This window comes from Phyllostomus hastatus, unplaced genomic scaffold (assembly GCF_019186645.2).
Source record: "Phyllostomus hastatus isolate PE091 unplaced genomic scaffold, TTU_PhHast_1.1 phas_scaffold_78, whole genome shotgun sequence".
NCBI lineage: Eukaryota > Metazoa > Chordata > Mammalia > Chiroptera > Phyllostomidae > Phyllostomus > Phyllostomus hastatus.
Window position 1 is genome coordinate 27973977 of NW_025334041.1, and position 23124 is coordinate 27997100.

The following is a 23124-nucleotide window of genomic DNA, read 5'->3' on the forward strand; positions in this document are numbered from 1 at the left end:
GGATTTTCTTGAGGCAGAGTTTTTGTGCACATTTCCTAGTTATAAATATTGAAGGACATGAGGCTCAGTCATTGAGTTGAATTTCTGTCAAGTTGCTCCTGGGTAGTGTGTCAAATAGCTAAGATTTATTATGTATTATTATGCTGATGCTGTGGAAATAAGGTTATTTTTTTAATGTTTGCATCTTTATAATTCATGTTTAGTTTAATGAAAATCTAATTATCAATTGCATCAAATTTTATAAACATCCTTGTACCAAGAGTGAACCATCGGTGCATTCTAGGCGGTAGGCATGGCCTGCCTGTCTGCGGGCTGCCTTCGGTGGCTCAGCAATGTCATCTTATTAGGGGGGAGTTCAACTTGTGATGGACACTAAGCCAGCCAGATGTCTCTTTTCTATTTTCCTCTTGTTCCCTCTTTGGGGAAAGTCTCAGAGTTGTTTGACTTAACACAGTTCAAATGTTGGGCCATCCTTCTGGTTTTCTAATAAAGAGAGGATGGGTTTGTTATGAGATGAAAATATGAAGAAAGATTGGGTCGCCACTTTCATACAGTTAAGGTACTTTAGACATCGAAGGTCTGTAAATCATTAAATGATTCTGGTATAGTAGTCAAAATAGACATGTATAACAGGCAGGGCCCAAACGCGAACATATTTGACAGGTCTGTAACTTAATTGCTTTTTAATGTCAGTCAAACAGACTCTACTTTGGTTTCTTGGCCAAGCACCATACGCCTATTAAAACGCTATGACGGTGATTTTTAACTGGTGGGCCGCAGCGCGCACAGTAGTGTGCCGCGAGCACGTTTAAAACATGCAATACCTGACTATTTAGTCAGGGGCACTGGCCTCTTTTCCCTTAGGTTGTCAAATAAAAAAATAACAACAGCCAATACAACAATAACTGTCCATGGTGAATGAGTCAAAATTATACCTATTTTTTGTGTCAGATCAGCAAAAAAAAAACAAAACAAAACATTTTTTGGTGAGCTGCAGAATTTTAGTAATTAGTTTATGTGTGCCGTGAGATGAAAAGGTTGAAAATTGCTGCCCTATGAAGTTGAAAATGTGAAACTTAATATTTGTAAAACATGTAAACAGTATAGCCTTTTTCTGTCTTACCTCGTAGTTGAGAAAATTTCAATTCGATATCTGTCTCAAAAACAAGTAATGAGAATCTGCTCTCTTTTCAAAGTTCTTTAAAATGTAATTACAGGTTTTTCTTTTAAGAGCTTAATTTATGTATCATAGGAGAAAATCCTATATTGTTTTATGTTTAGGGATGTACATTTAGTCACAGCTTAACTAGGTATATGTTAGTTTCTAGAGCTGCCATAACAAAATACCACAGACTATGTGGCTTAAACAGCAGAAATTCATTTTCTCACACTTAGGGAAGTTAGAAGTCCAAGATCAAGGTGTCTGCAGAATTGGTTTTCTTCTGAACCTCTCTGCCTTGCTTGCAGATGGCCATCACCCCTCTGCCCTCACCTGGTCACCCCTGATCTGTGCGTGTCTCTCCTCCTCTTCCAAGGACTCTGGTCAGGTCAGATTAGGGCCCACCCTTACGATCTCCTTTCACCTAAATTACCTCTCTAAAGGCCCTACCTCCAAATACAGTCACACTCTGAGAGAGAAAGTTAGAACTTCAACACAGAAATTTTAGAGGGACACAATTCACAGCCCCTTAACACTAGGGGTAAAGATAAAGGTTTCTTCCTCACCTTGCAGTGTGGACTCACTCCCGGTCCCAGCAGCTGGACAGCCGCTCTGGTGAGGGCGCCAGGTCTGACACTTACCATCAGAATGGACGGAGTGAGTGGCCTCTGTGCCTCGTGCTGCACCCCCCTCCCCGCCCCCACATTTGCCAGCTTCCCTGGAGGCTGCTTTGTGCCTGTCTTCAGTACTTAGGAACATCAGTCGCCTGCTGTTGGGCACTGAATTTCATTTAGTGTGTCTACCACTATTTGCTGAGTACCTGTTTGGTGCCTGTGATCTTTATATATGATACCTGTACTATAGACAAATTATTTTCATGTCTTCATTTAACATTGAGTTACTAGGAGAGTAAATGGAAAACATGCCAAAGCTTAGATATCTTAAGAAATCTTTATTTTCTAATTTATTAAAAAATCAAACACTGTCATCACTTGAGTATTTATTTTATATGTAATAAAAACCATTAGACATTTACTGTGGTAGACCTTTTTGGTAGTTATAGTTTTACTTGTATCCAAATAATCAAAATAATGTATTTGGGTTTTAGTTTTTAAAAAAGTCGTATTCCATAACTTCACATTAATCTATTTTTGACACAGGTAAGCACACATTTTAGAATGTCAGCATGCAATTAGATATTCTTAGCACGTGTCGTTTATGAAAAGCACTTTAAGTATACTCAATTGAGCATAATTAAAATATCAAGATACATATTCTTCATATAGATTTTGCCACTTAATTTTTTAAGTAGCTATAAGTAATCTACCATGTGAATTCAAATTAAAGGGAGGTGATTAAATTACAGTTAATGCTTTTAGTTTAATATATAGCAGGAATTATACTATGTTAAAAAATACTGCTCTTTTCTGTGGACAGCAGATTGATGAAAAAATTGATCTTTTTAAATGCAAGACTGTGAATATTCTCTGCGTATTCTCAATACTTGCCTACCTAGAGTGGTTTGGGGGTGGGGATACCATAAGAAAGCATGCTTTTTCATCTGGTGTGGGGTTTTGACTTGACTTCCCAGGGCCTGAGAAAGAATGTTCAGGGACACTGTCTTGGTTAGTAATGAAGCATTAGAGAAGTGCTTGTTTAGTTCCCAACAGGTGGGAGAAAATGGTTTATGGGGAAGTATGAACCGGGGTTCCTAAACTGATCATTTTGGCAATGTATTTAAATAATATTTTATGCTGACATTTTCTATGGTTATAATAATGAGCAGTCAGCCTTGGCAAGTCATTTTTAAGGCACATAGAACTTTAAAAGGTGCTTTCTCACAGTTATCGAACCTAACGTATGTCAGGGTCATAGTCGTGAAGGTCACTGTTCTTGGAGTGGGGAAACTGGGCCATGTATTAGGGTGATGTTGCCTTTCTAAATCTTTGATTTCTTGAAATTCTTGTTTTTAAAAAATAAATCGACACATCACTCCCCACAATAAAGTTACCCATTCAGAGTCAGAAGTGTTAACAGTGAAGTAAATCATTCTGTAGTGTGGCAAGAGGAATTGGGCTGGCAAAATGTTGAAAAAGAGAAGAAAGCAAGCTCACAGATACATCTGGACACTGAGCAAAAGCTGTCATTGGAGCCCACTTCACGCTCTTTGCAGACTGTCTGGTCCGTTTCAGAGAGGTGGTGTTGGAAGGAAAAAACCTCTGTTTTCACTTCTGGCCAAGAAGACTATCACGTGAAAGATCGGAGCATTTGGAAAGAATGATGCTTTGCATCAGTAGACCCCTGTTCATTTGAAGCCTGGTGCTTCAGTTTCCTGCTGACACAGTTGCAGCTTCTGCAGTCCCATTTTCCTTTCGGGTTGCTCTCAGCCCTCCGGGATACCCACGTGAACTTAGGAAGATCATGAACTCTAGATGGGAATCACAGCAGCTCAAACTGTCATATGGGAATGGGGACTTTCACTTGGATTGGTAGCAGGATGAGGCATCCAGCATCCACTTGGGATAGCTCTAAAAGCCCCCCAAATTAGAAGTTGCCCTTGACCATTGAGGGTAATTGTGTTGCCTTCACTTCTAGCAGTGGTGTTACTTGGTCAGAAGAATGTGCACTGTCATTTTCAGCACTGGGGAACCTTTTGTGCTACAAACAATTTAGTCTCCCTCTCAGTCCCCTTTGTGAGAGTGGTTCACATTTTCAAAGTGATTCGCCAGTGTTGGGGGCAGTCCACACCTGAAAGGAAAGTAGAGACCAGTCCCACAAGCATGATGTGGTGAACTAAGCTAGTTACCTTTCCGGCCATTGCCATTTTTACCAGCTCCTACAGCAGGGCATGATTAACCATTTCTCAATATCAAAAGTGTTTCAAAATTTAAAATGCCCACAATTTATTGACTGTCCACTTACATCTAATGAAATAAAATTAAATGAATTTGAATTAAAAACCATCCGATTATGTTGAGCTTTACTATATTATCCATCACTCACTTAGGTGTGTACTTCTCCCCACCCTTTTTTTTATCTGATATAGCTGCTTCCTACCAATCCTTAGTTCAACTGTGCTTTCCTCATAACTTACAGATTTCTAGGGAAAGAAAAATTTCAGAACTTATTTGTACTGTCTTTAAAGGAGCTTGGTAAGTTAGGTTCACCTAAACAGAGTTCTGTCCTACATTTATTAATAGTAATCAATACCACTGATTGAACACTGCAGTGTGTTAGGTACTGGGATCAGTGCTTTAGGGGCATGTTTTCATTTAATCGTCATAATCCTACAAAGCACAGCTAGAGTATGTGCACCATGAGGGTGGGGATCTCCATTGTTCCTGTTTGCACCTGCTATAGAGTAGACACACCCCCTATTTGTGGAACACATGAAGAGCATTATCGTCAACATGCTCATTTTACAAATGGTGTCAGTTTGGAGTAGCTTAAGAAGTTGGCCAAAGCCTAGGCAGTCAGCCATGGTGCCGTACTGGCTCCCAGCAGCACCCCCCATTTCTCGACCCGTTGCTCTGTGTCACTTTACAGTATGTTTGTAAATTGGTGTCATCTCTGTGGTCCAAATGAGAAATCTAAGTCTTAGCAAATTTGAGGAACTGCCAGAATCCATGTATAAGGAAATGATAAATCCTGAATTAAAATCCAGGTCTGTGTGACTCAAGTGATCTCATCCTGAGCCATTATGCTATATGTAGGTAAAACTCACACCAGTATAATTATTTTGTTAGCCCATTTGAGTGAAATTAAAAATATGTGCTAGTTACACATGTCTGAGTCTAAACTATCCCTCAAGGAATCAGACATGATTTAGGGATTTTACTGCCTAAGGGCCCGGGGCTTTCTTATGATTTATTGTCTGATCTACAAAGAAACCTCGGATGCATCCAATAAAAAACTGGGAAAAACTTCTTTTTCATATTTCTTGATGTACTGTAGTATCTCTGAATCATTTATTTATCAGGCAGCTACTCTGTTTAAACAAGAAAGAAAAACTGAAAACAAATCTGTTCTAAAGCACAGCCTTTTTGACACAGCAAATCAACATAATGGTTCTGAGCTTGCGTTAGGAATCAGGCCAGTCTTGAGTTCAAATTCTCTCTCTTCTTTGGACAGAATTCTGTATTTTTGTTTCATCATTTCCAGAATGGCAGGTAGAAGGGAATGCTGGAGTCCTCAACTGTGTTGTCTTTCCCTCTGCTGGGAAGCCATTGATTGAAAAAATAAAGACATTGCAAAAAATCCTTACAAAACTGGTCAGAGAGAATTCCCTTACCAACCATTGAATTTTATGCAACAAAATCTTGGCCTCCTGTTATACCAGTCAGTGTACTTTTGTTACCATACCGAACCCAACCAGTGAGGGGGGCGGGGAGTAGAGGGTCCTACCACTCACTGCCTACCAGGCAAAACTCCAAAGACAGAGTTTGGGGGAAAGGAAAGGAATATTTTATTTAACAATCATAAATAATGGGAAGTTCCTGCCTAAAATACCTGGGTAACAAAAGTAAGGGGAAAGAAAAAGTCAGAGTATGATAACAAAAATAGCTATTTAAATATTTGTCATTACAACTTATACATAGGTTCAGGAACCGAAAAGAACACAAGAACAAAAATCTGTTCACAGTGCTGACTGTTATCACCAAGGTCTTTGGAAATAATGGCAAGTTTCTGCTTGAAAGCCTGTCCCCTCTAAGATACCCGGAGAAAAGTCACACTGTCACCTTCTGCCAGCTCAATTCAGGGTTGCTCCAGGAACCTCTTTTCCCACCCAAAAGTATCATAAACGCAGGTGGCTTAGCAGGTCTCCAGTAGCTGTCCAGCTTCAGGCATCTGTCCGAGTCTGTGTCCCCTGACCGCCGACTCGTGAGACCCTCCTCCTACTGCAGCTCACAGGCCTGCACTGGCCACTGTTGGCAAGACCTGTGGCAGCTGCTGACACGCCCTCCCCAGCGAGGGGAGGGGGAAGAACTAGCTGACTTTTTGCTTCCTGGTAGGCTCTGTTTAGAAGTTCCCTCCCAGGATCCCATGCGCTCCAAAAGCCAGTGGGAGTGTCCAGACTTCCAACCAATGAGCGCCAGTGTTCACCATGTATGCCTTTGCCTCCCTTCCAGCCGCCTCATTTAGCAAGGGGGTGGGGGGAGGAGTCTCCAGTCACCAGCCCCCTGGAGCTCCCTCCTCAGGCGGCCCCTCCCTTCACTGGGAGGACACTCGGCCTCTAACCTTCAGTTTCCCTTGGGGTTTCCCCCCAGCCCCAGCCTGCTCTCAGCAGTTTAGGCCTGACCCCTCTGCTACTCCTTCAGACTCTTACATGCTTCCAGCGTGTAGGGCCTCTAGTTAACTATGTGTTCTAGAAATAAAGAGTGAAAGGAACAACTGTGGGGAGCAAGAGTCAAGATGGATTACCTGTATGGTGCTTCGTAGTCTCGGGCTGGTGGAGAAATGGATCAAAACCAGCGCCCTGGTTGGCGACTCAGGATGCTCCCAGGTACTGAGTGGAGCCGCAGGGACTCCTGGCTACAGGCGGACGCAGGGCTGTTCTGCCATTGACTGCGCTCCTCAACAGCGCCCCCCACGTGCCTTTTCCAGGCGCTCAGTGACCCTCCCGTGCTCGACTTTTTTAGTTATCTAGTCTTGGACTACTCTTTGAAGTCACTGACTCTGTAAATGTGCGTTCATGTGTACCGACGCGAAGATTCGCCACGGGACTTTTTATGCAGTGTTCCTATCTTCAAACACCTATGGGAAACCTTGCAGAAATCTTATTTGTGAAGATTGCTTTGAATTTTAAATGGATTTATGGAAAAATTGACACCTTTACAACATTTGACTGTTATAATTCATTTATAGGAAAATGACACTTTTTTACATTTGTATTTTAAGTTAATTCACTGGCAAGTTGACATCTTAACAACATTGAATCTCTCCGTCTAAGTTTAATACTTGTTTCTCTAGTATTCAAATACTCATGTCCCTTTTTAAAAAAAATATGTTTTTTTTCTTCATTTTAATTGTATAGGTTTTATGTTAGGTTATTCCTTATTAATGCCACTTAGCCAAAAAGAAGCTAATGTATAAGATATTTTGGTATAGCGATTCCCTATTTTTCCTCTACAGACATATGTCTTTGACTATCAGGATCCTTTTTTAAAAAATGCTACGTTTGTGTGTGTGTGTGTGTTCTGTCACACTGATGCTAACATTCAAGACTAAAGGGTGAGTGAAATGTTCTTGTTCAGAACCTGGTAACTGCCTGGGTACAAACCCACCTAGCCCTGATCCTAGTTATTCCTCACCTACAGTCTTTTGCACACAGTAGGCTCTTAATAGAGGACCTGCTGTGGAGCTGCCTGTGGCTCTGTGCCCTGAGGCAGGTGCAGATAAGCAACCCTAAGCAGTATTTATATACACACAGCTTGCTGTGTCTTCCTGTTTGTTTTGAGTTGCGGGATGGAATGTGTAAGCAACTGCCTTGGCTCATCTTTAGATGTCTTAATGACTTTTCCTTGCCTGTGTTGCAGATCCGACTAACATCACCATAACTTCTGGAGGTCAATACTCTAATTTTACTGTTGATTCTGAGGGGCCTTTTGTTCTCATTGATTTGGTTTATGTTTCAGAACTTCAGTCATGTCTCCTTATCTATTTGGTTCTTCTTCTTTTTTTAGTCTTTAAAGCATAAATAGTAAGAACAACTATCAGTGCTCAGTTTCTGCTCTGAAACAAAATTATCCCACAGCTCTGTGTATCAATAAAGCAACTCTGCAGACTTCACAAAACTCAACCTTCCATACCTCCTCTTCCTCTACTTGGAACTGGGATGTTTTGCTTAAGCATAACGTAACTATTGTCAGCTCTGTTTGACCTTTTCACCCTGCCCTAGATCTTTGCTCCTTACAACCCTAAATAAATTTTCATTCTATCCTGTTTGCTTTCATAAATGACTACCATTCTCCCTTTTTCCCTTCCCTTGAATATGTAGATTTTATAAACTCTCTCATTCCCTGGCATGCAGTTCCCATGACAGGGGTCACCCGCATGCTGGACCTCATCTCCCTGGGTCAGCAGACGCTCTGGCCGGTTCATTGTTGGCCTTCTCTCTTGCGCCCCTTTCTGGCTTCCGTGCCTGGACTATCGCGCACTGGTGTGCAGCAGAGGTTGCCCACCACTTCTCAGGGGCTTCATCTTCCTCCCACCCCACAGGAGCTCCTGCCTGCAGCTAGCACTTGCGTGGGATGTCGCCCTCATCTGTATCTCAGTCCTTAACTCCCAACAGGCCCTTCCACTGCCTTCTTAGATGTGTTGCATATCCCTTTAGTTCCCTGTCACAGAGATGAAAAACTCTGGCCTCACCCTTTCTTTGACCTTACCCACTTTTGTCCTATATGCAGCAGCCAGCCCTGTTGATCTCTATTGCATCCATTTTTCATCCTACCCACTCCCTCATTATCCATGTCATTGTTCTAACTCTGGTCTTTTTTTTTTTTTATCTCACCTAGTTGCTAAAACCTTAATTGTTATCCATGCCTCAGGGCTCTCCCTCCCTAATAAACTCTCCCCTCTGCTGGCTTGTCTTCTCTCTGAGATAGAGATACAAGGACTCTCTCTGGCTCCTAAACTCTGTGTAGCAGCTCTTCTCCCACTGCGGGCACTCTCGAAGGCACCATCTCCAGGATGCAACCACGTTCTCCAGGGCAGCGCTCTAGGCTTTGGGGACTTGTCCCCTATCATCATTTTCAGCCATCCTTTTTCATGCCCCTCCCATGTCACCTAAAGCAAATGACCTGGTCAGTTCTGCCTTACTGCCCTGACAAGTAGTATGTCTCAGGCCCTGGCAACCAGCAGGTGCAGCTTTGAATGCAGGCTCTACCCTCCCAGCTGTGTGACCTCCTTCACCCACTTCAGCCTCGGTTTGTTCACTTATAAGACCTGGAATAATATTACTACTTACCTTATGATAATCTGAGGACCCAAGGAGAAAATTCTTACAAAGCTCTTAGCACAATGCCTGGTAAATTACTAGCACTCAGTAAATGCTAGTGAATGATAATGTGGATCTTACCATAATTTTCCTCCTTATTAGAATTTCACTGGACAGATGTGGTGCTGGGTCCATTTACCAGTACGTGTGGGAAGCCATTGCCACTATGCCTTTCTGCCATCCTGCCTGGATTTCCTAAGTCCTGACCTCACTTCAGTCACCAACTGACGTGTTATCTCATTATACATTTTACGCCCTCCCCAGATTACCCCAGCCGGCAGAAATCTTGCCATCCTTTGAATTGCCATGGCAGTTTGCCGGTACCTTACCTCTTAACGTATATTATAATTATCTTTTTTCATGTGTCATTTTCTCTTTTCCTAAGGCATATATTTATTGGACTCAGTAGAAAATCTTTTCCGCTTGCTGGCTGTGTAGACCTGGGAAGTTGCTGTGTTAGTCGGCTAGGGCTGCCATAACACAATACCACAGACTGGGTGACTTAAACAACGTAAATTTATTTTCTCACATTTCTGGAGACTGGAAGTCTAATGTCACAGTGTCAGCATGGTTTCTTCTGAGGCCTCTCTCGTTGGCTTGAAGATGGGCCACCGTGTCTCTGTGTCCTGACATGGTCTTTTCTCTGTACACATATATGTCTGTATCTTAGTTTCCTCTTGTTATAAGGACACCAGTCACATTGGCTTAGGGCCCACCACGTGACTTCATTTTACCTCAGTTACCGCTTTGAAGGCCCTATCTCCAAATACAATCACATTCTGAGGTACTGAGAGCAGTACTTCAATATATAAATTTTGGTAGAACACAACTCAGCCCTTAACAGTTGCTTTAATCTTTCTGTGCCTCAATTTCCTCTTATGTAAAATCTTGGGGGAAAAATACCTCTTAAGTGGACTAAAGATCTATATATAACATGCAAAGCAATACCCTGATTGACTATAATTGATGCTTAATGAATATTTATTACTTTTACTCCCATTTCAAGCTCCTTAAGAACAAAAATGCCTTCTGACTCATCTTACGTCCTTGCAATTCCTGGGACAAACTTTGAACATGATTGCTTACAAATATTTGGTGATAAACATATGGATGAATGATTAGGTAGCAGAAATGAGTCTGCAGTAGGTGTGTGCATTTCTCTTTAGATGGATCCAGATACTGGGTAGTAACTAAAATTTCAGTAACAAAGAATATTCCAAGAAACCTGCAGAGAAGTCAGTGTCCCCACAGTAAATACGCTATGCCCCACAGAGCCAGTTTCAGTATGGAAAATCTCCCCCTGTCCTACTTGCCTCAGACTCTGGAGAGTCACGGGGAAATGATTTGTGACAGAGTTGCACACACACACAAAAACAGTACCTTCACACAACCAGAGCTCTCAAGTGATGAGGGACACAAAGACATCGTGCACAATAGGTGTTCCTGTCCGCGGATTCGGCCGTCTTTGATCTCTGCAAAGGAGGGACCTGGGTAGGTACTGTGAATGGATAATAGACCAGGAGCCAGCAGAGCAGCAGGCCCTGTGCTGCTCAGTGATCAAGTTGTGGTGATGCCCAGACACCGTGCATGTGATGATAAGCATCTCCTCTTGGTGCCTTGGAGTCTCATTTCCTTCCAGCTTGACTCCAAAGGACCCATTCATCTCTGGCACCCCTGCAGTGTGCCACTTTGAGTCAGTAGGTTCTTTCTTTCTGAGCCCACCAGAGGTAACGAGCACATCATTATTTTTTCCTGCTATCACTACACTCTTTCTTCCCACTGCTTCTGTTTCCTGCAGCTCTCTGGGGTGGGTTTGACTTTTGTATCATCTTTAGTGATTCCAATTCACTTTGTTGTGCTAAAAGAATTGGTGTCTATCATTTGGCTTGGAGTTGTAGAGGTGAATTCTTATTGTGTATAATGTTAATTTTTACAGGCATTAGTAAAGATATAATGAAAAAGACATCAATTCTATACCTAAGAATTGTATCTTTTAATAAGGGTACCACTTGGATATGTATAAAAAGTTTGTTATGAGAGCACATGTAAAACATATAAAAGTTACTCTGGGAAGGAACGTGGAAGACTGAAATTTGAAATCATAGCTCTAAATAAGCCAATAAAGCAGCCTAGGAATTGAAAGGGATCCTAGAGATGATGTAGTAACTAGAATGGTTCTCAGCCCTCATTGTACATTTAATCACATAGGAAACATTTTCAAAGGGAAGATGCAGAAATTCTCATTTAATTTGTCTGGAGTGGGGTCTAGAAGTCATGATTTTTTTAAATCTCCGAAGCGACTGCAACGTACAGCCACGGAGGAGAAGCATCAGTTGAGGAGCTAGAGGAAACACAGCCAACACGTTTGGAGTCCCTGCTGTATCTTGAGCACCGTGCTGACTGCAGTACAGCCACCATCTCTTCGATCCTCACGAGAACAGTGAGATAGTTTGACAGATAGGGGCTGAGGCTCAGTCTTCACCTGTGAGGCTCAGCTGCCTCCTTACCCACCATAGCAGCCATAGCAGTGCTTGGTGAGTATGCATTGCGTTCCTGTTCTGCTCTTCAGGAAGATCAATGCACACTGACCGCTCTCCATTCAACCCTTGGTTGGCATGGCCTTCCCCACTTTTGAGCTTTCAAAAATCAGTCTCAGGCTAACTTCAGCTCAGCAAATCTTTTGTTTTTAATTTTTATTCATTTTTGCCACTTGGGAGCACCAGTCCAGAAGTACAAGCATAATCTTTACTTTTCCTGGGTCAGGCCCATCTCATCTCTTCCTCCTGCCACCTTTAACTCCCTCTGTGTCATGGGGAGAGGGGCAGGTGCAAACCCACAGAGGACTTAAGGGCTGCAGACAGGCTGGGGTCGCTCTTCCCACTGACCTGCCGGTTGCAGCAGCAGGGACAAAGCACTGTTGTGGGCCCCGGAGGAGCGGGTGCAGGTGTCTTCGAGTGAACCAGAAGAACACACCGGCCTCTGGGTGTGTCACCTCACCCTCCTTCCCACTGCAGAAGGGCCTTTCTTGAGCCTCTTGATGAATCCAACCCATGTTTTCCCACCAAGATTGCTTGGTTCACCTCCTTAGGGTCCCCTACGGGACATGAAGAAGATGGGCGAAATGTGGCAGAAGCCAGTACGGAGGTAGTCTGTGTGACTGTCTAGATTCAGGGGAATACCAGTGCCTTCTAAATAGTTTTAATGTTTAATGGAGAAAACGAAAACCTCAGTCTGTTTTTAAGAACAAGAGTATCTTGATTAAGGTGTTAAGTTGGTACAAATGGGAAAACAGTATGATTTAGAGAGTTAATGAATGAACGTTTTTCTTTTGAGGGAGAGGTTGACATTGCTATGTATATTAAGTAAGTTATGCAGAAGTATTTATTTTTCCTTATAGAAGTAACATGTGATATATACAGAAGAAATAAAAATACAGCAGAAAAAGAAATAAACCATTTACAATCTATCACCTCAAAAGCACTATGCTGGTGTATCCCTTCCACATGATAAGGCAGGGCTGAGAAAAGGTGTACATGCATTTAAACATATGAAAGTTTTCACCTCATATCATATATTGAACCTTTTCCACAATATTTTTATTGGCGGGACAGAGTTTTATTGCACAAACATACTCAAATTCCTTTAATCCATTCCTTACCATTAAATACTTATGTTGTTTCTAATTTTTATTTTGAGGTATTATAAACAATACTTCAAAGACCATTCTTGTAGCTGGTTTTGATTAGTACAGTCCATTTGGTGAGGGTGTATGCATTGGTTAATAGGATCAAAGGCTGTAACAAGACGTAGTTTTGGCTGATACTGACCCAAATTGTGCCTGTTACTGTGATAGCATCTTCTAAGCTGTAAAGTGACATTACTGTGTCCGCAGTCTCATTTGGTGCAGTCACTGCATAATGAAGATCCTGAACTTCAACTGCGTCTCAACCTTAGTCTGAACAATATGAACACTTAATATATTTGTGACAAGGAATAACAAGTTGAAGTACAGTAAGAAAGAATGTAATTGCTTATGATAAATAGAGGCTTAGCTTCAAAATAGCTAGCTTAAAATTTCCCTTATAGTGCACTTTAAAGATTTCCACTGATGATCTCGGAGGTGTGGCACCCAGCCATCGCTGGAATGAAACAACACACGTTGTTCAAAGTTTGGGCCGTAATTGATTTAATGCATATTTTTGCTACTTTCACATTTATCTTATATTAAAAGGGTAATTCTATATGCAGGTAACACATAAATAAAAGATAATAATATGTAACTCCAGAAAATTGTGTTTGATGATTTGCCTTATTTTTTTTTAAGATTTTATTTATTTTTAAAAAGATTTTCTTTATTTATTTTTAGACAGAGGGGAAGGGTGGGAGAAAGAGAGGGAGAGAAACATCAATGTGTGGTTGCCTCTTGTGCACCCCCTATTGAGGACCTGGCCTGCAACCCAGGTACGTGCCCTGACTGGGAATTGAACAAGCAACCCTTTGGTTCGCAGGCCAGTGCTCAATCTACAGCCACACCAGCCAGGGCAGATTTTATTCATTTTAGAGAGGCGGGAAGGGAGGGAGAAAGGAAGAGAAACATGGATTGCTTGCCTCTCCTATGCTCCCCAACAGAAGGCACCCAGCCCACAACCCAGGCATGTGCCCTGACTGGGAATCAAACCAGCGACCTTTCGCTTTGCAGAACAATGCCCAACCAAGCTATGCCAACCAGGGCTTGTCTGATTTTTTAAGAGAAGAAAAAAGTAGCTTTCACCTACGTTTACTTGTTTTCTGGCTACGTTTGAATCATTGGCAAAATCCTGAAGTCCATTGTGGGGCAACCTGTGTCCTCCCCACCACCTCTTATTGTGACAGATCTGTGTCTCTCTATTTGGATAAAGACCTGTGTCCCTGGCTTTCAGACCCATGGTGGCAGTTGATTGTGCTTCAAGGAATCTTTGTCATTTTAGTGTGTGGACTTTAGTGAAGACAACAGAAGTCTCCGTGTTGGGCAAAGTCTCTGGTCTTTACCCTTTTTCAACCCACGCATTAAGGAGATAGGACCTGTGTACCCACAGCCCCTAGCCAGTGACTGTATTTTCATTCAAACTCACAATCACTAACTTTTAATTGAGGGGACAAAAACTGAAACTACGATGTCTTGAGGACAGAATATTCAGAGCTCCCTTGAGGATAATCACTCATCCCTTCCTGAAACATTTACCATTAGCCCTCTTTGATAATAATTTTTTTCATTCTTTTCCTTTTTAGGCAGGAGGTTCCCAGGTGATTTTCACAAATCCTTTGGAAATCGTCAAGATCCGTTTGCAAGTGGCTGGGGAAATCACCACTGGTCCCCGAGTCAGTGCTCTGTCTGTCGTAAGGGACCTGGGGTTCTTTGGGATCTACAAGGTAACTGTTTATGTGACTGTATGCTCTTCCTGTAAACTAGAAACTGCTCATCAGCGTGAATTTGATTCCTCACGTTCTACTCCTGGGGAAGGTGTTCTTCTGTAGCCATGGGGCACCTGCCTGCTACCCACCAAAAAACTGTCCTTAGAAACACTTAAATCAAGGACGACTGGGACGCAGACAGTGCTTGCCAGTGTTGTTCAGTGCACAGCTCTTTGCAGCAACAGTGGCTGGACCCTTCCTTGAACTTATTATTGCTACAAAAACCTAACTCTCATGTCCTCCACCGTGAAGGGGAGATGCACGGACACCAGGCACCATCTTTCAGGAGAGACGCTGAGCTCAGTTAAGAAACCCACAGCAGATCAAGACTTTGTTTTCTGACCCTACACATCCCAGCCCTGTCCGTATGCATGGGTTGTAATACTTACGTTAGCCTTAACCGTTTTTCATTTAGAAGATAGTTTTTCAGAATGATTGGAAAACCAAACTTTTAGAAAACCCTTCAGATTTGTTATTCATACTCTTCTACCAAAAAACTTATAATGGAACAGACTAGAATTTGCTTCTTTATCCAACTATGATGCTTTAGCAAACATAAGGTGTTCACCATTTTTCAATGAGAAGATTCAAAAAATGTTCCATGGCCAACCGAATGAGTAAACCTTTAAGGATATAGGATGAGAAGGTCAATGTCTACTCAAAAGAATTTTCATTTATTTACATATAAATATGTAAAATCACATTACATAAAATTAATTGCCTTTTTTCCATGCACACATACCAAGAAATATTTTATTCAGATTCTTCCTATGATTTTGAACCAGCGTTTCCACCATTTAACCAGCTTTCCGACTCAGCCGCTCACCTGGGTTTGCAGAGTAGTGCATCTCCCTGAAAGCTGGTGAGGCGCAGCACTCCTGCGCACTGAGGACAGCGCCCTCCCGGTTCATTCCACAGACACGCAACGTTGGGACAGCTGTTTCCTTTTTTCCCATTCCCAGTTCATCCTGTACGGATCTAACGGGCCCCACAGCGCAACAACTTCCATTGCTTTTTACAGTGAACTTTAAATCCTTGTTTTTACATTCAACATGGCATTTGCAAGATCCTGCCCCCAGGAATACTTTTTACCCTTTTCTTTTTAACTCACGTTTACCGGTAACCTTGGTAAATAGGTCAATGTTAGTAATAATTAAGGTTGTTTTGGGTAAATTTGCCTTCCCCAAATGGTACTCCGTACTGCTCAGAGCGAAGTGAGGGGAAGATACCCCATGATGACTGGAGACTTTGTAAGGATCAAATATAATGTGACACCCTCTTTTCTGGGGTTAGTTTTAAGGGGGGGGGTAAAAGAAGTTGCCTTTTAGTTTGGAATCTGTGGTGCTTTGGAGTAAACATGCTGATTTTTCAGAGTCTCACTGAAGAAGCTTCGTGTGTGAGTGTTTGCAGCAGAACACGGTGTTCCGGCCATTTCACTCACCGCGTTACTGTCCAGCTGTAGGAAGTCAACAGTCTTGTCATGAGGCATGGCATTGATCCTTTGGAGAAAATATCATCTCATTTTCTAAATTTTTAGGCTCTGGCAGACTGTAACACAATGTAGCGGCATGTCATTTTGACAAGATGCCAAGCAGTTTTTCAACAGGTTATCTAGTAAAAAAATAAAATAAAAAAATAAAATAAAAAACCCCACTTAGGTACTACTGCAATGACTGCTATCGAAGTGTCTGGATGGATAAAATGGTAAAACCTTGTTTGCTGACACAGAAGCAGAGACTGTTCAACTACCTGCGAATGATACAAGACTGAGACTTAGTCCTTTTCATCTTCACAGTACTTCGTAATCTTAATCCCCTCTAACACCCTCTGGAAGTGGTCGGTCTCCTGGTTTTGTAGTTCAGTGAGCAGAGGCTGCCAGCTGTCCTATCTGAGCTGAAATTGAGGCTCAGAAGATTCTCGTTGCCACTTTTGTGCTAAAATTGCTTTCCTGAAATGAGCAGGATTGCTCAAGTTTGAGCAAGAGACCTCTCCCATATAAAGTGAGTTTAATTACCAGTCTGGTGGTTTCATCTACCAGTTCAGAGGCATTCCTCAGGGCCTCGCACTGCTCTGGGTGCATTGGTAATTATCAAGTGAAGTCGCTAACACTTGGAGCTTCTGGAAACTCGATTTCATTGCAGCACAAGGCAGTCCTCTGTCAGTCCCCTCCTTCCCACCGGTCACCGGTGTCATTGGCTAAATTCGCTGAGATCTGTGAGCGGGGACTTCATTTGTGAGTTCACTGCCCCATTCAGTCTGATTGGTCTTTGTTACCTTCCCAAATTTTCCTCATTTATATTGTCCCAACTTCCAGCCTTACGTTTGGTTTCCCATTACTCTCTTCTCCAGGATCTCCTACCCTTCCCCGCCTCCCTTGGTCAGAATCCAGCATCCATCGTTTCAGGAGCATCATAGAGCTTGAGCTTTGCTGTGTCACTTATGTTCTTGTTTTAGGACAGCACTCTTTAGTAATCAAGCTCTTCACCGTTTCTTGTCTCGATGACCTGGAGTGCCCTAACACCTTTAGACCTGATTGGTCCCTTTTCTCGGGTCTTCAAAGAGGACTACGGTCCTCATTAGTTTTGGTCGGCACAGGTAATCTTCCTTCTCCCCCCTGTGGTCCTTTTGTTTGCTGCTGTTAACATGACAATGTAGGGCGCAGGAGGGGGGAGTAGCCAGGGCCTGTGTGTTTAGGCCTGCGGTGCTTAGCCTCACCAGACTGGACTTAACCTGGCTTTCTGTTTTTCTCCTGAATTGACTTGCAAAATACCCTACTATTCTGTGACTGCCCCAACATAGGGCAATTAGAAAGAATACCTGCTTTAGAAATACATTTACAACTGAAAAAAAAAGTAGATGTGGTAAACAGCTTGCATTCCTGAGGTTAGAAATAGTTCCCGTGAACCCTGTAAACAAAGGCCCCCTCTTTTGATAACATTTAGAGATGTTTAGTTACAGCACAGAGCAGATAGGTGATTGAATAATCAGCTGCCTTTGAACGAGCTTTATGAATGTAATATAGTTTTTAAAAATCTGCAACTACACTGCTTTTCTGAAGAATGTATGAGGGTATGTTTCCCTTTCTCTGGGAAACTTTTGCTTTATTACATAAGCCCTTAGGGTCTAACGCTAAGTAAAAGCAATTGTTGGAGAAAAGAAAGTGGTACACTGGTACTTGTGAAAGTCACCTTTTCTGTAAGAGCCAACAAAGCTTTAATGAGGAGACGGCGTCCACCAGGAACGGAATGAAACCTGTTATTTAACATTGAACGTCAGCACAGCTAACACAGGCCGAAAGGTGCTTCCTTAAGAAGCAAACGAATAGTTATGTCTCTGAGGTCGAAAAATGGTCAGGGAAGCAATGAGAGCTGGCACCCGTCACGGGTTGCTGAAATCATTTTTGGCCTGTACTCTAGCGTGGCTTGTTGGTGGTGACGAGGAAAGTCTCTTGGGAATGTGGGCTCCATGTACTGCGTTCTAACTGAGGCGTTTGTCCCATTGCACTGGAGAGCATTCAAGTATCTTTTTATCCACACACACACCTATTGTGCATGTGTGCTCACTCACTCACTGTGTGTGTAAATGAATCATTGGAGCCACTGTCCATAAAGTTGGAAAGCAAGTAATGATACATGTTCTTGATTGTTTTGCTAGTTATCTCAAAGGGATGTCATTTGTTTGTGTTTTTTTAAGTAAATTACAAGTTTATATATCAAAAAAATCCAATCCATCAGAAATGTCCGAAAGTGAAATTCTCTCTACCCCTTAGCCACTCCATTTTTTCTTAAAACGATAACCACTGCTTCTGTTTTTTTGTGTATCTTTTAGAGGAGAAACCCTTCTATTTAGATCAGTATTTGCCTCTCTCCTGCCTCTCCCCTTCTCTCTGTATGTCACTGGTTGTACACATGGCAATGTCAGTCTTGTGTGCATGTTTTAACAAAAGCAGAATTTTTAAAAACACATTATATATCTTAAAGCTCCTTTCTCCTGGCTGACATAGCTCAGTGGATTGAGCGTGGGCTGGGAACCAAAGTGTCCCAGGTTCGATTCCCAGCCAGGGTACATTCCTGGGTTGCAGGCCAGAACCCCAGCAACCGCACATTGATGTTTCTCCCTCTCTCTCTCTCTCCCTCTCTTTCCTCTCTAAAAATAAAAATAAATAAAATCTTAAAAAAAATAAAAAAATAAAATATACTTTAAAAACATTTAAAAAAAAAGCTCCTTTCTTATTTTATTTAATAGCTGTATAAAAATTTTTAAGTATTTTTAAGCAGTTTCCCTGTGATGGGTATTTATATTGTTTCCAGTTCGGGGATATTATAAGCAATGACAGGGTGAATGTCCCTGTGTATATTTTGACGTACGTTTGTGAGCATGTACCAACGAGAAATTCCTAGCAGTGAAAATGTTAGATCATGGAGCATGTGCATTTTTTAGTGTTAATAGATTTTTGTCAGACTGCATCAGTTTATCAATTTTACCTCGGTAACATGTAAGTACCTAAGAAAAATTTCCTGATTCAGCAGCTTAAAAAAAAAGACCCATTTTATGAGCTCACAGCCCCACATGAAGAAGACCACTGTAGAGTCATTACCTTGGGGACCTGGGGCCGTGCTGATTTTCTAGCTCTACAGCCACCACAGGGGCAGTTCTCACCATGTTGGCCCACATTCTACTTTCATCTGGACTGCTTTGATTCTTGACTCTCCCAAACCCATTGTCCCCACAGCAGCCAGATTGATCTCTTTAAAATGTAAATCAAATTAATTCATTCACTCCACACACTCTACTGAGAACTGATGGTGTGCCCTCTGCTAGCCACTCAGGGAGTGGGGGTGAAATCCAAGACCCTGCTGGCACTGTGGTGGGCAGAAAAAGCCAGCACGGTAACAAGCAAATGACATCAGTTGGTGCTGAGAATCATGAGGAAGGAGAAAGCAGGGTAGTGTGTGGGATGGAAAGTGCCAAGGCAAGCTGGAGTTGGGGGAGGAGGACCTCCAGTGCCCTACAGAAACGATGTGCCCTGTCCATTTGCTGTTACTGCTCCTGGAGTAGAACCCTCGCTCCTTCCCTGCCTGCCTCTCCTCTCCATCCCTGACTTTGTATGCCCCCCTGCTTGGCTGGCCGTCCTGGCTGCCTTTCCCTTCCCCATATACTCCAGGTTCATGCCTCTCTGTTTTCATTCTGCCTGGAGGCTCTTCCCCTGGCATCTTAGTTCAACAGACGCCTGCTCAGAAAGACAACCAGTTCCCTCGCTATCATAGCCCCTCCTCCAGTTCTCTCCAGGGCACCCACGGCTGGCTGATGTGTTTCTCTGTATCTCTCTCCCTTATCTGGAGTGTACTTTCACACCAGACACCTATCTTGTTCACTGCTGCTTGTAAGAGTTTCTGGCACATAAGTAGACATTTGATAATTGCTTGTTGAGTCAGTGGAGGGTAAGCAAAAGCCACATGTTTCCAAGTTATAAATGAGGACATTAGAGCACTGAAAGTGAGTGAGTTGGCATGTCATGACAAAAGACAACCACGATACTGGGGAAGTCGAATGTAAAGGAAGGAACTAATTATAGGCAAGATCGCTTTTCCAGTTTCAGAGACATCTATTCATTCACCCAGCAAACTCTGCCCTGGGGATATAAAAGTAAATGAATGATGCATGGTTTTATAACCATGGCGTTTACCATCTCGTGGGGGCATCCAGATGAGGAAACAGCCTTGGAATACAGCCCGAGTGTGGCTGAGTAGGGCTGTTAGGGGGTGTGCCCAGGGTTCTCAGCAGGTGGAGCTGACTCAACAGCGAGAAGGCCAGGAAGGCTTTCTAAGAGGAGACGGCCCTAAAAGATGAGTCACAGTTAACCAGGAGGAGGGGGAGACAAATGGCATGATCACGTTTGTGCTTCAGTGTGAGGAATCCATGGGGGAGAGCAGGACTGAAGGCTGGGAGGCCAGGTGGAGCCATGGGCTGGGTGGCACTGACCTAAGCCAGGGCCATGCCGGTAGGGGTAGGGGGGCAGTGGATATGTTAGAGGGATGTTTGATCTTGGAAAATGATGGAAAGTGAAAAGTAAAGGAAGATTAAAAGGTGATTCTTGGATTTCTGGCTTGAGCACCTGAATAGATGGTGCTACTTTTAAAATTTCATAATATTTGAGAAGCTGCAAGAAACCTAAAGACACCTCTCTGGTGTTACCTTTATAAATGAGGAATAGAAGCCCAGAAATCTTACGAGGTTTAACTGGGTGACTTGGGTAGGCGGGGGGAGGCCTGAGACGGAGACGGTCTCTGACTCCCTATCCAGTGTTTCCTTATTCGACCATATTGAATGTGGGGCGAGAGCCTTGTCCAAGGGGTAGGGACTAGGGGTGCTCTTTTAAGGGTCATCATCTGCGTGCATGAAGCTATGAGAGAACATGAGATTTCTCAGCTAATGGGACACCAGTGCGGGAACTCAGAGACCACCCCCATTCAGGTGGCAGAAGGAAGTATGGGTGAAGAAAGAGCAGGAGCAGCTGTCAGGTGGGGAACAGAAGGAGCGGCGTGTGGGAGCCAGTGGAGGGAGGAGTAGTATCGAGAGCTGCATCGACCACTGGTGATGAAGGCCAAGCAGAGGCCTTCAGATTTCAAGATGGAGGTCAGTGGTTATTTTTAAGAAATCAATTTAAGTAGAATGACAGAAGTTGAAACCTTATGAAAAAATATCAGCAGGTACAAACCACTAACTTTTGCTGTGAAAGGAAAAAAAGGGAAAGGGTACAGGAACTGGAAGGAAAGGTAGAGTCGAGCGATACTGTTAGGGGGAGAGAGGAGGTAGAGAGATGTGTTTCTTTGTATTGTGCAGGGAGAACCATCCCAGCTGTGCAGAGAGCGGAAAAACGCCAGTGAAGGTGGAAGGGTGGGAAGCATCTGAAGGCAGCGAAACCGAATAGGGTGCTAGGACGTGAAGGAAGGAAGGACATAGAGAATCCAGGCTTGTCCTAGCAGCCTATGAGACAGGTAGTTTCTTTTTTTTAGCTATTTTTTAAGCAAAGTTACAGCTGAGGAAAGGAAGGCTTGATGGGTTTAGGTAATTTGTCTAAGGTCACATACTTTGCAAGTAAGTAGGAGGCTAGGTTTCAAACTCAGTTCAATCTCTCTTTGAAACCTGAGCTATCACATAAAGATATGTTGAGCCAGACAGGAGAGAGCTCATGCCTGATAATTCAGGGAAGTTTAAAACCAAGGTTATGTGCTACACGAGGTTTGGAGTCACTGTCGACGGTGAATGTGCTAAGGAAACGGTAATGAAAAGAATTGAGATGGCACTAACCATCATGAATGCGTAATGGCTGAGGCCAAGGTAGGCATACGAGTGTTGGTCCTAATTGCTTTTAGTACCCAGTGCTATTTTAAAATGATATTATGGGGCAATGACTCAATTTTACTTTGTTTTCTTTTTAAAAATAAGAACGTGTTACTTTAGATCTTAGAGCAGCTCTTTAAATTATAGAAATTCTTTTAAAAATTACTCTCCAGAAGTGACATACATACCTACTAATCTATTCTTACATTTCTATGGTTTCTAGTCGTGCCCAAGGTATGCACTTAAAAGATAGCCAGTTTAAAAAATGTTCATTGACTGTAAAATTAAAGTAATATGCCTTATGACAGCCAAAGAGTCCCATGTGGGATATGATCAATTTAGCCAACTAATTTAAACTTATTTGGTAGGATTAGGTCTTCCGCCAAATAAAAAATTGGCTCTTAGCTTGATAAATATAGAACTCTGCTGGAATTCAGGTATGAAACCACATAGGAGCTCTACTCCAGCTGCTAGCTGTTTAAAGGATATATTAGCTATTTCCATTTTCTGCTGCCACTGGGCACTGAGCTTTTCATTGATAATAGTAACTACCTTTATATCACTAGCTTTTATTGAAGATCCTTGTGTTGGGTGTTGTACTGGGTCCTTTATGTCAAGCACTGATTGTAAATTTAATTCTTATGTTAATATAAATGTTGCTCACATTTTATAGGTAAGGAACTGGAGGGACAGAGAGTTTAGGAACTTGACCCACCAGCAAATCCTAAGTGGCAGAGCAGTAATTCGAGCCCAGGTCTCTGGCTGCACAGCCTCTGTTCCTGCCCCTGCAGTGTCCTGCCATTGGTGGGCAGTGGCAGAATTCAGGTGCAGAGCCATGTCTCGGATGGTTCATTTTGACTGCTTCTTTGAACACAGCCTGCTCCCTCTCTAAGAAGGCATCCTCCCCGAGCAGAATTGCGTGTAGAAAGGTGAAACATGGAGATAGTACCCAGCTCAGCTAGCCTATTGGCCATAACGGCTGATGTTGCAAAGAGCTACAAATGGCCTTCACTGAGTGTGCTGAAGGGAATTGGAATGAAGAGCTTTATCTTTCTCCAAGATCTACATCAAGGGGAATAGAGAGGAGGAATTATCACGGACACTGCCTGCACAGTATTGCACATTTGAATGAAAATTGTCAAGAGAATGGATCAAGAGCAAACCAGCTGGGGCA

General features: G+C 42.7%; 1 protein-coding gene across 4 annotated transcripts in view; it reads left to right on the top strand.

Annotated features, from left to right (window-relative positions):
• SLC25A13 (solute carrier family 25 member 13) overlaps positions 1–23124 on the top strand; it is a 169827-nt gene that overhangs the window by 130206 nt on the left and 16497 nt on the right. For all 4 annotated transcript variants that reach the window (XM_045828248.1, XM_045828249.1, XM_045828250.1 and 1 more), the window contains one exon: positions 14424–14564. In XM_045828248.1, the coding sequence (XP_045684204.1) occupies positions 14424–14564 (141 nt within the window). The remainder of the gene's footprint in view (positions 1–14423; positions 14565–23124) is intronic.